General features: G+C 42.2%; 2 protein-coding genes across 2 annotated transcripts in view; both read left to right on the top strand.

Moving 5' to 3' along the window:
- The first annotated feature begins 2,853 nt into the window (after positions 1-2,853).
- The window catches only part of Gprasp3 (G protein-coupled receptor associated sorting protein family member 3), a 32,180-nt gene continuing 18,671 nt past the window's right edge, over positions 2,854-16,362 (top strand). The window contains exons 1-5 of the mRNA XM_077794059.1: positions 2,854-2,878; positions 3,161-3,221; positions 7,384-7,483; positions 8,420-8,542; positions 8,822-8,892. The gene's annotated coding sequence lies outside the window, so the exon portion shown is untranslated. The remainder of the gene's footprint in view (positions 2,879-3,160; positions 3,222-7,383; positions 7,484-8,419; positions 8,543-8,821; positions 8,893-16,362) is intronic.
- On the top strand, positions 3,206-6,318 carry Gprasp2 (G protein-coupled receptor associated sorting protein 2). The gene has a single exon (XM_077794058.1). The coding sequence runs from the start codon at positions 3,489-3,491 to the stop codon at positions 6,015-6,017; it is 2,529 nt and encodes an 842-aa protein (XP_077650184.1). The 5' UTR covers positions 3,206-3,488; the 3' UTR covers positions 6,018-6,318.

Genomic DNA, 16,362 nt, shown 5'->3' with positions numbered 1-16,362 from the left:
GGGGTAAAATGAGAGCATTCAGAAACAGCCTAGTATATGTCTTAAGGAAGTGGGAGCACATTGGCTCCTTCCCCTAAGAAAGAGATGGTTATGGCCAAGCTGGTTCAAATCACCACCAAATTTCCACAGTGCCAAATATCACAAAGGCTTGGACGTGACTGGCAAGAGAAGAAAACAGAACAGTGTGCAAGGATCCAAGACAGGTTCTACCTGGTGCCTGAAACTTTGTGCTGGGGCACCAGGGATAGGAGTGTGTGGTTCCCTGGGAGACCTGCCTTGGACAGCTGTGGGGACGACCCAATGGCCAAGTGAATTCCCATATGGAGTGAGCTATTACTAGTGTGGCAGAAAGAGTAATTGTTGGTGCAGAGCAGCGGTACGTCTCTTAGGGCTAAGGGTCTAGGTCAATCTTCCTTTGGAAGGGGAGTGGTAAGGCCTTTAAAGGAAGACCCCACCTCAGTTCCATAAGCAACAAGAGTGCTCTTCTCCCCGTCATGGCTCCTAAAGCTGTAAAGGAAAAACATGGAAGAGCCATCCCTGAGGCCCCTAGTCGGTCTGTAGTGAAGTCACATGTCCGTCCCCCCCAAACCGCAGTCTGCAGTCGTGACACCCCCTCCCATTAGCGTCTAGGAAGGAGGGGGAGTGGCAGGAGGGGGGCAGGCACTGCGCAGTCTGGGGTGCAGGCACACCAAAGAGAGTTTTGGTATCCATCCGCTGCTCCCGCCCTCGCAGCGCTTCCCGACCTCCAGATACCGCTTCCCGCAGCCCCCAGTCGCCCGCCCTCTCGCCAGTCCCGCCAGAAGTAGGTGCGCAGGAGACTGGGTGGTGGTCTGCACGCTAGGGTGCGTGGGGTCTTACTGAGGCTGCTGGTGCTAAGCCGCCCCTCAGACCCGGGCTGGCGCTGGCCCCGCCCACCTCTGGGTCGGAACTACGGTGGGCCTGGGAGGGGGCGTCGAGCCCATTCGCACCATATCCCTCCGCCCCCCTTCCCGACACCCTCGAGGCGAGTGGTTCTGCCGCATCCTGCGCAGCCCCTGCCCGGTTTGGTGCAGAGGCGTGGGGGCGGGACGCCTCTTAGCAATTCTAGCACGGAAAGCGGTGGGAGTCCCAGTGAGAAGCTGCCAGAGGACAGGACGAGAGAGGAGAGGAGGGGAATCCCAACGTCTTGGGCTCTGAGCCTGTGAAGGCAAGTGGGGCGCACAGGGGGCGTGGGGTGGTCTTCCACTGTGGCCGGCTGACAGCTTGCCCCCCCCCCCCAGACGTTGGCATCCCGGCGAGGAGACAGCGAGCTGGCGGGAGCTGCTCCCTGAGAGGGGTGTGTGGAGCCGGGGACCACTGGTGAGGAAGCGGTGGTGAACCACCTGGGTCGGGGCAGGGGGCGGGGTGCCCAGAGAGCCTCCAGCAGAGCCTCCGGAGGCCAACTGCAGCAGCTGCTTCCCAGCTATGTTCCCTGCGCCCGCGCTGCCCTCCTGGGTGTTTGTGCCCTGGGGGGAGGCTGTGAGGGAGAAATGGCGGCGCGCAAGTGAGGGGCTCCCGGGAGGCCGCAGTAGGTGGGAATAGGAGCAGGGACTGGTGTCCAAGCTCTGTCCAGCCCAGCTGGCATAGCGGGAGGTGGGTCGCCTTTGCCACTCCAGCCGATTCCGGAAAGGGGCCTCTTGGACCCCGCGTCCCGGGTGCTGTCCCTTCCCACAGGCTCCTGCTTGATGTCAAAATCTCCCGTGTGTGCGGTAGGTCTGGTGTGTTCTGACAGGCCAGAGTGCGCATCTGTAGAGGCGAGGCTTGAGGAAAAAGAGGAGCAGGAAAATGGCCTGGATTTCTGGAGGTGTGTGCGGATGGGGGGTGGGCACTGTCACTGAGTGGACACCTGAATGGGAGTGGGACGACTGTGACCAGACATGGCCAGGCATTTAGTAGCATCTTGTCATCTCCTAACAGGTGTCCAGGCACTTCCCCTACCTTCTCCCTCCCTCTCCCAAATCGGGGTCCTGAAAAGATGGACTTTGCCTGGGTGGGAGTACTGGGGGTGGGGGTGAGAGAGTCATAAGTAGCACTTACTCCATCACCTGCTTTCTAGAATGTGCGGTGCCCTTCCCCCATTTTATGCTGCGCAGGGCAAGGGGAAATGGAGCACCTAGTGGTGAGTCCTCAGAATTGGAGAAGGGAGTATTGGGAAGAGGATGACGTCAAGAGAAGGTGGTGTTACCTCTGGAGCCCTGCAACAGGGCCTAAATAAAACAAGAGTATTCTACCAGCAGGACCCTAAATGTGGAAAGACAGTTAATTTGGAGACTCCTATCCTTGTTGTCGGTCTGACCACCAAGCTCAGCTGCTGCCGGTTTTGTTTTTTTTTTTTTCCTGACTCTCCTAACTTTTCATCTCTTTGTTCATAGGCCTGCTTTAAGGCTGTTCAATTCTGCAAGAAAGGAAAAGAGGAGGAGGAGGAGACTGGCTCAAATCTCTGGAGGTTGGTGAGAGGGTGGGGTGGGAGGCAGCTACTGAGGAAGAGCATGGCAGGTGGCTTTGGGCTTTGTTCCAAGTGGGTGCAAGACCATGTTTACTTCTCTCTGCTAGACTTGCACACTGCCACAGCATCCTTTGTTTCTTCTGGCCAGAGATATTAGGAATGTTGAGGTAGGTGTAAGTTGGGCCCTGATGGATGATCCAAGAGCTGGGACCAGGAGACAGGGAACTTTAGACAGATAAGACCCTTAAACTGAAAGAGAGCTATTTGTTTTGGGCCAGGGTGTGTCCTATCTGTTGAGCACTCAGACTCCATTCTCTCCTGTATGTTTGTCTGTAGGACCCCCTGCAGTCGGCTGTGGTGCATAACACCACTTGAGCAAAGAAGGGAGAGGGAAATTGCACCACATCAGTGAAGGTTGGTATGGGCGTGGGTTCACTTTTGGGTGGGGTAGTGGAGACCAGCCACTACTGGTGGGGTCCAGGAGTGATTAGGATCTGGTGAGAGGCTCTTCTGCCTCTCTATGGATAACACACTTTCCCATCTCACCCATACTTATTTTGCAGCAGGCAAGAGAAACATTTTCTTATACCTGAGCTGTCCCATTTAGCATTCAACACTAGTCTCTCTGTGTAAGTCTCTGCATGAGGTGACACAGTTGGATGAGACTCAATCCCCCATTTCGTTCTCTCTCCCTAGATCCACCTCCAGTGGCAGCTCTGGTGGTGCTGGAGTTGCTGCTGACCACCACCCTCAACAGGTCCGCACCCACCCAGGAACCATCCATCCTCCCCCAGCTTGGTTGTGCCTCCTCTCCACTGTATCTATATTATTGACTGAGACTGTGCTTGGGTAGGAGCCTGATTGACTGCTGGATTGGCAATTGACTCTATAATTCTTATTTCCAACTTTATTTCCTGGATCATCAAAAGATCAGTCTGTGAAGATAAAAATCTGTGACAGATCTGTTGTCAAATTTGGGACAGTGGTAAACGTCATTAATTGAGCCTTCTCTGTAAGTGTTACCATGACTGGGGCAGAGATTGAGACTGGTGCCCAGGCCAAGTCTGAAAAGAAGGCTGGGGAAGAAGTTGTTAGTGGGGCTGAGCGAGAGAATGAAGTCCCTCTGGTGGTCAGACCCAAGGTTAGGGCCCAGGCCCAGGTAACAACTGGAGCAAGGCCTAAAACTGAAACCAAGTCTGCATCTGGGGCAAGGCCCAAAACTGAGGCCCAGAAAGTGGCTGGGGCAAGACCCAAAACTGAGGCACAGACAATGGCTGGGGCTAGGCCCAAGACTGAGACTCAGGCAATGGCTGGGGCAAGGCCCAAAACTGATGCCAGGGCAGTAGGTGGTGCCCGTCCTAAAAGTGAGGCCAAAACAGTCTCTGGGGCAAGGCCTAAGGATGATGCCCAGGCATGGGCCCAGACTGAGTTTGGTACTGAGGCAATGTCACAGGCAGAGGGAGCATCCCAGACTAATGCTGTCACCTGGCCATTGGTCAATACTGATTCTGGATCAGTTACTAAATCTAAGGGCCTGCCTGTAGATAGAGAACTGGTCAGTTTGGATGCTGAAACCTTTCCTGGCAACCAGGGCCAGGCAGGAATCCAGCCCTGGTTTGGACCAGGGGAGGAGACTAGTATGGGGTCTTGGTGCTACCCCAGGCCCAGAGCTAGAGAAGAAGCCTCTAATGAGTCTGGATTTTGGTCAGCAGATGAGACCTCTACCGTGTCTTCTTTCTGGGCTGGAGAAGAAGCCAGTATCAGATCATGGCCCAGAGAAGAGGCCAATACCAGGTCCAGGCACAGAGCTAAACATCAGACTAACCCCAGGTCCAAGTCTACATCCAAGCAAGAACCCTATATTGATTCCTGGTCTGGGTCTGAGGATGAGTCTGGTAACCCATTCTGCTTTTGGGCTGGAGAAAATACCAATAACTTGTTCCGGCCTAGAGTTAGGGAAGAGGCAAATGTCAGGTCCAAGCTCAGGACAAAGAGAGAGGATTATTTTGAATCTGAGTCTGAAGATGAATTCTATAAAGAGTCCTGGTTTTTGCCTGGAGAAGAGGCCAATAATAGATTCAGGCGCAGAGACAAGGAAGAACCTAATAACATCTTGAAATCCAGGGCCCAGAAAGATGCTAAAAACATTGATAGGGCCAAACAGGAGCCCAGGTTTGAGGAAGATGTCATTATTGGGTCCTGGTTCTGGGCAGAAAAAGAGGCCAGTTTGGAGGCTGGAGCTTCAGCAATCTGTGAATCTGAGCCAGGAGCTGAGGAGGGGGCCATTGGTGGATCATTGTTCTGGGCTGAGGAAAAGTCCAGTTTGGGGGCTGTGGCCAGAGAAGAGACCAGGCCTGAGTCTGAAGAAGAGGCCATATTTGGGTCGTGGTTCTGGGATAGAGATGAGGCCTGCTTTGACCTAAATCCCAGTCCTGTATACAAGGCCAATTGCAGGTACAGAGATCCTGCTGAGGATGAGCTTAATGCATCATCTAGGCCTCAAACTTGGGAAGAAGTCACTGTTGAATTCAAACCTGGTCCTTGTCATGGGGTTGGCTTCCCATCCACAAGTCCCTTTAGAATTCCTGAAGGGTCTTCTGAAATGAATGAGGCAAAGTCCAAGAATGTGGAACTTGGCCCAGAAGGGGAAGAGCAGGAATCTTTGCTTCAATCTGATCGGGCTGAACCTGAGTTCCCATTTCAGTATGATCCCTCCTACCGGTCTGTGAGGGAAATTCGAGAGCATCTTAGGGCCAGGGAGAGTGCAGAGCCTGAGAATTGGTCCTGTAGCTGCATACAATGTGAGCTTAAAATTGGTTCTGGGGAGTTTGAAGAACTCCTTTTATTAATGGATAAAATTCGAGATCCTTTTATTCATGAAATATCTAAAATTGCAATGGGTATGAGAAGTGCTTCTCAATTTACCCGTGATTTCATTCGGGATTCAGGTGTTGTCTCACTTATTGAAACCTTGCTGAATTATCCCTCCTCTCGAGTTAGGACAAGTTTCCTAGAAAACATGATTCACATGGCTCCACCTTATCCGAATCTAAACATGATTGAGACATTCATATGTCAGGTGTGTGAAGAAACGCTTGCTCATGGTGTGGATTCCCTTGAACAGATGACTGGGATAAGGATGCTTAGACATCTCACTATGACTACTGACTATCACACACTGATTGCCAATTATATGTCCGGGTTTCTCTCCTTGTTAACCACGGGCAATGCAAGAACAAAGTTTCATGTTCTGAAAATGCTACTGAATTTGTCTGAAAATCCTATGGTGGCAAAAAAGCTATTCAGTGCCAAAGCTCTGTCAATATTTGTGGGTCTCTTTAATATAGAAGAGACAAATGATAACATTCAGATTGTTATTAAAATGTTTCAAAACATCAGTAATATTATAAAAAGTGGAGCATTGTCCTTGATTGATGATGATTTCAGTCTTGATCCGCTTATGTCTGCATTCCATGAATTTGAGGAGTTAGCTAAGGATCTACAAGTCCAAATAGACAATCAAAATGATCCTGAGGTGGGACAACACAGTTAGTATGGTTAACCACCTGCCGCTGATCAGCCTTATGTTCCCAAAGAACCCTGAATAGTGCTTTGGTGTTCACAGTCTGGCTTTATGTTGTAACAATTTTAATGCCTATGTTAACTTGTCAAACTCTTGTTTTGAGCTAGATTAATTTTTGGATGCCAAAATGAATATTAGAACTGAAAACACATTTGTTGATATTTGTCTTGCTGTCCAGATTGTGATATTTTTTCGTGTTGAGCTTCTGATGAGCTAATTCATCCGAGTATAAGCTACCCTGCTATTCGTTGTTTAAACATGTGGTTCTCTACTTGAGTCTGTGTTTTCAATAAAGTTCTATGTTAAAATTGACATAAGTGACCCTTCTTCACTCTGAAAACCAGGTTTAGCTACATTGTTCACACTTACAAGCATTGGTAATTAATAGTATAATAAATGTGCTCATTAGAAATTCCCATTCTTGGATCTTAAGAAAGGAGAGATTGTTGTGGGCCATGTTACTGCAAGAATGCTTCAAAGACAGGGACCCAGTAAAATTAGTCAATGAAGGATAGGATGAGACAAATCATTCTTAGAAAGTGGGCCATGATGGTGTGAAGAAAAGTGTGATTGGAAAACATTCAAATAGCATGAATGTACCCAATATGCCTGAATTAAGTGAAGGAGTTCAGTGAGTAATACAGTTAAGAAGATGGGATAAAGTCAGTTTTGAGGACCTGAGTAAACCAAATCTGCATTATATAATTCAAAGGACAGGTGTTAGTTCAATGTCACATAAAGAGTGAAAGAAAGATGCAACTAAATGGGCTCAGGTATAGGATTATCATTTATGATCCTAGTCCAAGGAAAGTATTAAGGAAATACCATGCAGCCATTAAAATAGTTATGTGTGGATTGATTTATTGATATTAAATGACATTGGTAATTTTATATTCAGTAAACTAGATAACAATGTGGTGTTATCTATGGAAGATTAGATCCAGTTTTTAAATGTATATAAATACAATTTCTATGCAGCTTCAATATGACTTATTAAGCAACTTCATATGTTCCACAGTATGGAATAAAATATATCATGGAAAAATTCTCAGAGACAGGCATTGAGGAAATTAAAAAACATCAATATGCTTATATCTAGTGCCTCAAGTTACAGGTGGACATGCAAGAATTGAGTTATATAAATGAATAAGTCATTTTTAGAGGTAAAATAACAGAAAAGTAAATGGATGTGGTTTCAGGAAAAACTAGCTTTTATATGAAATGTTTTAAAGAAAAATCACAGCTGATAAGTTTATATTAGTCTCTTGATGGTACAAAGATAACAACTTTTGCACATGATTATTACATTCAAACAATCATAACATTTCCTTTTTAGGTGACAACAAAGTTCTGGAACTAGACAGTGATGATGATTGAACAACATTGAGAATATACTTAATTTCACTGACTTATACACTTTAAAATGGTTAAAATGGGTAAGTTTTATGTTATGTGTATTATGCCACAATAAAAAAGACCATACATTCAGACAGAATAATTACAAACATCAGAGATAAAAGTGGATTAGAGAGAAAATCAAAACTTGTGGAAAATATCAAATGTTTTATTATTTTTAGATATGGAAAAATATTCTTATTTGTCTGATGCTGTCAATTTTCAAAAAGAAAATTATGACTCATATAAATTAAAATTTTTTTCAACACAACAAACAACTGCTGAGAGCAAGAAAATGGTTAAAGGAGATGTGTGTGTATACAATGTACACAATATAAAGATATAAGCAAAATATATTTCATAGGAAATTAAAAAATATTAGAATCAGATAAGATTGCTGAGTTAAGTATAAAACTGATTAATATCTTACAGGACAATAAATTGTAACATTTAATGTTATCTGTACCACTGGACAAATAATTTATATATCTATTGAACAAAATATCTACAATTTAACATTAACCTCTATGAAGTTGAAAAATAGTTCAATCAATAGAAAGTGAAACCCAGCACTGCACTGAAACAATATCCAGTAATCTATGTTGACTTTATCCGAATCTTGTATAATTTTCCTGACAGTCCAACAAAATTTTCTATACCTGACTATCATACAAAGGTGAATAGAAGTAGGGCAAAGTAGCAATTTAGCTTCTATTTGCAAACTGCAAATATTAACATGATTATCTTTGTGGTGGAAATTGGAGGTTGAATGTTTGTTTTGCTTATGAATTTTTTTCAACAGATCTTCTGTCAGTTCATGTACGTCTCTGTTTTAATACTTCCAATTATATAAAATACCGAAAATCAGTTCACCTCCCAAATCCTTATGGAACATTTCTCCCTGGCTGAGTGCTCCTAGAGAGCAAGGTCAGGCCTAGGACTCAAAACTTGGTTTTCTAATCCAGCCTTTCTTCCAGTTCTCTGTCTTCCCCAAGGTCAGGAGCTTCAGGTTCTTCTAGCAAATAGCTCAACCCCAGAAGCATAAAGATTCTGCCATCAAAGCTGCAGAGCTGCTGCAGTCAACCTGGCTGCTTTGGCATGTGAGGCAGACAGTGGGTTGTGTGGCCAAAATGTTGCATGGGCAGACAGAGTTGTGTTTATTTGCATGGAGAAAGAACAGGAATGACACACACCTGGCAAATGAGACAGATTGGATGAGTATCGGGGTATTTAGGTGGGTAGAAAATGGGTGAGGAGGTGTCTCTGCATGTGTCAGTAGCTTAAATTTCTCAGGTGATCAGAATTACATCATTTGTCTGTAGAGGAAACAATCCCTCATCCAATCACAAACATCTCAGTTGGATCTGTCTTTTGTCCAGGAGCTCAAGAGATGGGGAGTCATCCTGCAGGAAGCATCCATGCAGAGAAGCAGCAGTTGCTATTGGAGGAGGTGGGTGCAAGACCAGGGAATGGCATCCTTGGGAGGTAGTGGCTGAGACTAGGGCTGGTACTTGAAATACCTTGGACTCTCCCACTCCCTCCTGCCTTCTGAACTCCCCCATTCCCAGGCTCTCTACTGTGTTTCTGTGTGTGGATGGAACAGGTGAGTATATGGACAGAGTTGGATTCAGGAGCCCAGATAGGGGAAACAGTGAAGTGACAATTTGTGAACACCTGTAGCTCTGGATCAGGAAAAGCAGTGCTAGGAATGAGAACTGTGAGCTATGCTACCACTCTTCCTTCTTTCATCATGTCAGTACTCCTTCTGTCTGTCTATTTCCTTAGTGACAGTATTCAGGCCATGGAGATAGCTGAGATCAACTTAACACTGGGAGAGGGGTGGTAGGAAGAGAGGGGAACACATCTTCCTTTTGCTTCAGGGTTCCAGCTGACTGGGGTTGCAAGGAAGGAATGAACCTCAAGCTGTGTGGATCTTTGGAAAGGGAGAGGAAACAAGGCTTAAGAGGAAGGAACCTAGCTGCTATGGGCTCTTCACATCTGATATCTCATTGGAATATTCCAAACTTCTCAACCCCCAAGAGGATTCCTGGGTCTCTGTCTCATGCAGCAGCTCTCTCCCATTTAGGAACACAAATTTGCTGATCTATGCAAGGCTCCCTGTTCCTATTGTCCTGGGCCTGAGAGGATGATCTTTCTGGGACTACCTACAGAAACAGTTTCATTGATAACATTATAAGTTCCCTCCTCACTGTTTTGCTCTCTGCCTATTTCTTAGAGGACTTGTTTCTTTGGATCCATCCTAGGTAGCTGTCACTTAATACTTCCTTGTCCTCTTTCTATCTCCCCCACCTCAATGCATCACTGGGTACCAAATGAAATAAAACTATTCCTCTGCTCATAACACTTCTGATATAAAATGTGTGGGTTCTTCACACTCTGTAGTTTTCCAGTTCTCTGAGGATACTAATTAGGTACCCTACAACTTAATAACTAACTACCCAGGGTTATGGGAGACCCCACTGGTTAAGGGCTCAGTCCCACAAGATTACCCTCAACTTTAGAAAACACAGATAGTGAATCTTCTCAGGTTATTCACAATTCTGCCTGACTTGGGTACTAATTAGGAGTTCCCACAGTCATCCTTAGGACTGATAATTTGCTACAAAGTCTACAGAAATCAGAAAAACACTTTACCTACTATTACCAGTTCATTATAAAAATATAAATGATATAAGTGAAAAGCCAGATGAGGTGGTACAAGGTATGGAAGGGTCCCAAGCGTAAGGGCTGCTGTCCCTTTGAAGCTAAGGTGCACCACTTTTCTAGCACATGAATGAAGTCACCAACCTGGAAGCTTGAAAATCCATCACTTAAGGTTCTTATATAAGTCACATTATATTGACATGATTGATTAAATCATTGACTGTTGGTGATTAACTCTTGTTTCCAGTCCCTCTCCCGTCCCTGGAGGTGAGAGTATGAAACTGAACATTCCAACCCTCTAATCATGTTTTGGGCTTTCTGGTGGCAAGCATATCCTGTAGTTACCTAGGGGGTCCAGTCACAGTTATCTCATCAGTATACTAATCTTACCTCACCAGAGATTCCAGGAGTCCTGAGGCCTTAGAAGTTCTTGTGTCAGAAACTAGGGAACTAAGACAAATTATGATAATAAAAGATGGTTCTATTGCATATATCTACCAATAAGGAAATTACAAGGGTTTGGGGAACTATGCCATAACTGGGTACAAATATTCCTGCCTCCTTTGTTACTTTTATTTTTTAATTTAGATGTAATAATTTTGCATATTTGTTATTGTTTGGATCTGAATTGTCCCCCTAAAAGTTCATGTGTTGAAAGCATGATGCCCAATATAGCAAGGTTCAGAGGTGGGGCTTTTGGGCAGTGATTGGAACTGTGACCTCATCAGTGTATTAATCTATCCTGTGGATTAATAATTTGAATCGACTACTAGGTGTAGTTCTGCCTTTCTTCTCCATCTTCCAAAACAGTTTTCCAACTCAAGGCAGAATTAGAATGTGATAAAATGCTTAAAACGTTTAAAGAGCCTGATTCACTCTCAAATCCCTCACCTTAATATCTAGGTCCTGCTTCACTTTGCCCACATTCAAGCCATAGTCTGTTTCCCAACCCACCCATCACTGTAGATGGGTGAGTGTGGCTGGAGGAAGTAGGTCACTGGAACATGCCTTAGGGCACTATATTTTGTCCTGGCTCCTTGCTTTTTCTTCTTTCTGCTTTTTGGCTGCCATGAGTTGAGCATCTTGCCTCTACCATATCCTTCCCTAATATGTTCTGTCTCACCTCAGACTCAGAACAGTGAAGTTAACTGACCATAAACTGAGAACTTTTACACCATTAGACCCCCCAGATAAACTTTTCTTCCTCTGAAGTATTATTGTCAGATATTTTGGTGATAATAATGAAAAGAAATGTGTAATGATAAAATCAGGGTAATTAATGTTTCCATAGTCTCAAACATTTCTGAGTGATAGGAGTGTCATTGCTATGCTAATGAAATGAATTATGGTGGGCTTATAGATTCAGATTGTGAGCTGGTCACCCTTGTAATTGAAGGGTTGGAAATTTGGACCAGCCAAACCTCCACGGAGAATAGTTGGGAAGAGTATTAGTTCAATCAAATGGAAAATGATTTAGTCAATTGTGCTTGTGTAATGAATCCCAATAAAACTGAATTTCAAGGCTAAGTGGAGCTTCCTGTTTGGTAAACATACCATTATCCAGGGAAGGTGATGTTTCTTGACTCCACATAGAGCATGGGAGCTATAGTGAGGGCCTTTGCACACTTTGCCCTACATGTATCCCTTATAATAAAACTATAAACACAAGTATAACATTTTTAGTGAGTTCTGTGAATTGTTCTAGTGAATTATGAAATTTGAAGATGTGGTCATCCCTAATTGTACCTTGTCTGTCAGAAGTATGGGAATTGATAATTGTTGTTGGAGTCTGATTTAAATGTGGGAAATATTTCTGTTGACTATGCCCTTAAAGCTGTATGGTATGATGATATCTGGGTAGTTGTGTCAAATCAATGGTGTCATTGACCATAGTTTTAGCAACCACTCCTGAATTAATAAATGTAAAGCCTCCCTCTGATCTTATATATCCTATATCAAGTTAAAATGAAGGAGGCAGAGCCTATCAATGTCCTACATGTGAATAAGCAGTGTATGTTTTTGTGTCATATACTTAAAACTTAGATTTTGAAAGTCTACCTACCAACCTACCTACCTATCTAGTTATACCTATATATCTATATACCTATCTAGTTTTACCAGCAATTCCTTACTGTGGAAATCCTGTTGTGGGTACTATATTTATATTCAGGGAAGTTCAAATTGTGGCCTGGCCTGTGTATACCTAGGAACAGGTATATAACCAGTTCATACCTGTTGAATTTTTCTTTCTCAATTAAAAGACCAGGTGAGTTTGTGTGTGCACTCATGCGGATAATTGTCTCTGTCCTGATAACTCCTTGGGTAAGACTTGTAGGGGGCAAGGATCATCCATCACATTTTTCCTGGAGTATGGTTGGAATAAAAATTTCAACATTTGGATAGCCTTCTGTTTTTCCCCCCTTTTGGATAAATACTCTGTTATTTCATGTAACAAATATATCAGGGTCAGTTCAGATGTTGCCTGACCTAAAATGTTGCTTCCTGAGGATACAATTAGAGAGGATTTGTCATCTTTCTAGTCATGAATAAAAGAAAGGTGTCTTTTATATACATGGAATGTTATTACCCACCAATTCTTGACCCTGCCATCAACTTCAAAAGAGCAATCTTCAATGGGATCTCATCTATAAAATACCTCCAGATTCCCTATCAAGGTTTTCAAGATCCTTTGTCCTTCTGTACAGTTCTGCCTTTCTTCTCCATCTTCCAAAACAGTTTTCCAACTCAAGGCAGAACTATAATGTGATAAAACATTTAAAGAGCCATTCACTCTCAAATCCCTCACCTTAATATCTAGGTCCTGCTTCACTTTGCCCACATTCAAGCCATAGTCTGTTTCCCAACTATATGTGTATTTCACTATTTTTGTGCCTTTCCCCATGCTGTCCCCAACAATCCATAATATTTTTAGAATTCTTTTATGCCCATTGATAACAGACTTATCCTTTTAGGTTCAGCTCAAATGCCATGGCCTGTTTTGAGTTCTTACTGATATCCTCATCCTTGTCCCTTGCCGTAGGAATTAATTCCTCCATCCTATGTACTCACTCATTATTTTATTTGCCCTTATATTAGCACTTCTTCCTTCCTTTCTTCCTTCTTATTTATTTACTTAATTATTTTTTGATGCTGAGAATTGCACCCAAGGCCTCACACATGACAGGTAAGTATTCGATTGTGGAGCTGCATCCCAGCCCCTTAATTTAGCACTTGTTTTTTTTTTTATACCATGTATTGAAATTTTTTTATAAACAATACAGAACTAGTGTTGGAAGACAGGAAGCATAGGAAAAGAGCTCAGACTCTGGAATTGTGATTCAAATAGTCTGTTTGACTACAAAACCTAAACTTTTCACTACTTCATATAACAATATTAAGATTTACTTGGTCCTTTCTTTTTTATTAATAGTGTGATGCCGGGGGGGGGGGAGGGGGCTTTCAAATTGAACCCAGAGGCATTTAACCACTGAGCCATGTCCCCAGCCCTTTTTATGTTTTATTAGGGACAGGGTCTTACCAAGTTGCTAAGGGTCTCACCAAATTGCTGACACTGGCCTTGAACTTGTAATCCTCCTGCCTCAGCCTCCTGAGCTGCTGGGATTATAGGTGTGCACCTAGCTCAACAGTGTGATATATTTAAAGATTTTTTTTATCTATCTCGGTTATCATTTTCTTTTTAAAATAATATATAAATTATATGTATTTATAATGTACAACATATATAAGTATATATACATTACATAATGGTTGAATCTAGCTAGTGAACAAATTAATTACTTCACTTAGCTATCATTTTTTGGTGAGAACTTAACATTTACTCCATTTTGTATTTTACAAGAATACAATATACCAACATTTACCCAGCTATACACAAGATCTCTTGAATTTATTTCTCCTAATTATAATTATGTGTCCTTTGACCAATATTTCTCTCTCTCCCTGCTAGTCACCCTAACTTCTGGTAACCACCATTCTACTCTCACAACTTTTATGAGATCAACTTTTTTAGATTTCACATAAGGATGAAAGCATTAATAGCTCTTTTTCTATGCCTGGTTTTTAAAAATTCATTTATTTATTTATTTATTTATTTATTTATTTATTTTTGTGCCAGGGATTGGACTCAGGGGCACTTAACCACTGAGCCACATCCCCAGCCCTTTTTGTATTTTATTTAGAGACAGGGTCTATCTGAGTTGCTTAGGGCCTCACTAAGTTGCTGAGGCTGGCTTTGAACTCACGATCTTCCTGCCTCAGCCTCCTGAGCAACTGTGATAGTAGGCATGCACCACTGTGCCACGCCTGTGTCTGGCTTTTTAAATTTTTTTTTACTTGTATATGGACACAATACCTTTATTTATTTATTTTTATGTGATGCTGAGGATCAAACCCAGTGCTTCACATGCACTAGGAAAGTGCTCCATCACTGAGCTACAAGCCCAGCCTCTGTGCCTGGCTTTTATCACGACTACCATAATGCCCATCAGGATCATTTCAGGTTGTTACAAATTATAGGATATCCTTCTTTTTATAAGTGAATGGTATTCCACTGTATACATATGAGACAATTTCTTTATATGTTATTCTATTGATGGATTCTTACATTGATTCCTTATCTCGGTAATAATGCTACAATAAATATAGTAGTGCATTTATCTCTTCAACATACTGATTTCATTTCCTTTGGATGTATGCTCAGTAGTGGGTTTGCTGTATCATATGGTACTGATGTTTTTAACTTTTTGAGGAAACACCATATGGTTTTCCATAATGCTTGTACTCATTTACATTCCCACCAACAGTTTTCGAGGGTTCCTTTCTTCTGCATATTTTTTTCAGCATTATTTTTTTTTTTTGTCATTTGTTAATAGCCATTCTGACTGGAGTGAGGTGATATTTTACTTTGGTTTTTATTTCAGTTTAGTGAAGATTAGCGATACTGGACATTTTTCATGTACCTTCTGGCTATTTTTAGTCTTCTTTTTAGAAATGTTTATTCAGGTGTTTTGACCATTTTAAAATCAGGTCATTTATTTTCTTGCTAGTGAATTTTTATATTCCTTTTATATTTTGCATATTAACTCATTCTCAGATGTATAGTTTGCAAATATTTTCTCCCATTCTGTAGGGTATATCTTCACTCTGTTTCCTTTGTCACATAGAAGCTTTTTGTTTTGATATATTCCTATTGGTCTATTTTTGCTTTCTTTCCTTTGCTTTTGGTGTCTTAAAAATCATTTTGTTCTAGTATTTTCTTATATTACATTTAGATTATTACTCTATTTTGAGTTGACTTTTGTATATGGTGAGAGATAGGGGTGTAGTTTCATTTTTCTATATGCAAATGTCTAATTTTCCCTGAAACATTTATTGAAAACACTGTCCTTTCACCAATGTATGTTCTTGGCACTTTTGTCGAAAATCAGTTGACTATAGATGCATGGGCTTCTTTCTAGGCTCTGTACTCTGTTCCATTGGCCTATGTGTCTGGTTTTATGCCAGTGTCATGCTGTTTTGGTTACTATAGCTGTGCAGTGTATTTTAAAGCTCAAGGTGGCTTTGGCTATTTGGAGTTGTTTAGGGTTCCATATCAATTTTAGGATTATTTTTGTTTGGGGAAGTATGAAGATTTTACTTATATTAATTCTTCCATTACATGAACAGAGGCTATCTTTCCATTTATTTAGGTCCTCTTAAATTCCTTCATCAGTGTTTTTATAGGTTTCAGTGATATATTATGTTTATTGAATTACAGGTTGAACCATTCTTGTGTGCCTTGGATGAATCCCACTTGATCATAGTTAATTATCTTTATAATATGTTGTTGAATTCAGTTTGATAATATGTTGTTCAGGAGTTTTGCATCAGTGTCCATCAGGTATATAAGTCTATACTTTTCTTTTTCATTCTTATTGGGTACTTTCAATGTATCAGGCACTCTTCTAAGGGTTATAAATGTGTTAATTTATTTAATCCTCAAAACAAACTTATGGGGGTTGATGCTGTTGTTCCCATTCTATATATGAAGAAACTGAGGTGAAGACTGGTTAACTTGGCCACGCTTACTGAGTTGGGTAGCAATCATTTGAGGTTTGAATCTGGAGCTGTTGTACATTATCACTGTACTATGTCTATACTCCTGTAATGCTAGTTATGAAAACCTTTAATTATCATTGTCACTATTAATCAGATTTTCTTTTCCTTACAAGTTGTAGCAAAGTACTTTGTTCATCAT

Source organism: Urocitellus parryii, chromosome X, assembly GCF_045843805.1.
Source record: "Urocitellus parryii isolate mUroPar1 chromosome X, mUroPar1.hap1, whole genome shotgun sequence".
Classification (NCBI taxonomy): Eukaryota; Metazoa; Chordata; class Mammalia; order Rodentia; family Sciuridae; genus Urocitellus; species Urocitellus parryii.
Note: the sequence above shows the minus strand (reverse complement) of the source record. Positions and strands in the feature narration are given on the sequence as shown.

What these genes read in the sequence shown, in the direction of transcription:
- Gprasp2 (XM_077794058.1), top strand. Translation starts at nt 3,489, where the DNA reads ATGACTGGGGCAGAGATTGAGACTGGTGCCCAGGCCAAGTCTGAAAAG.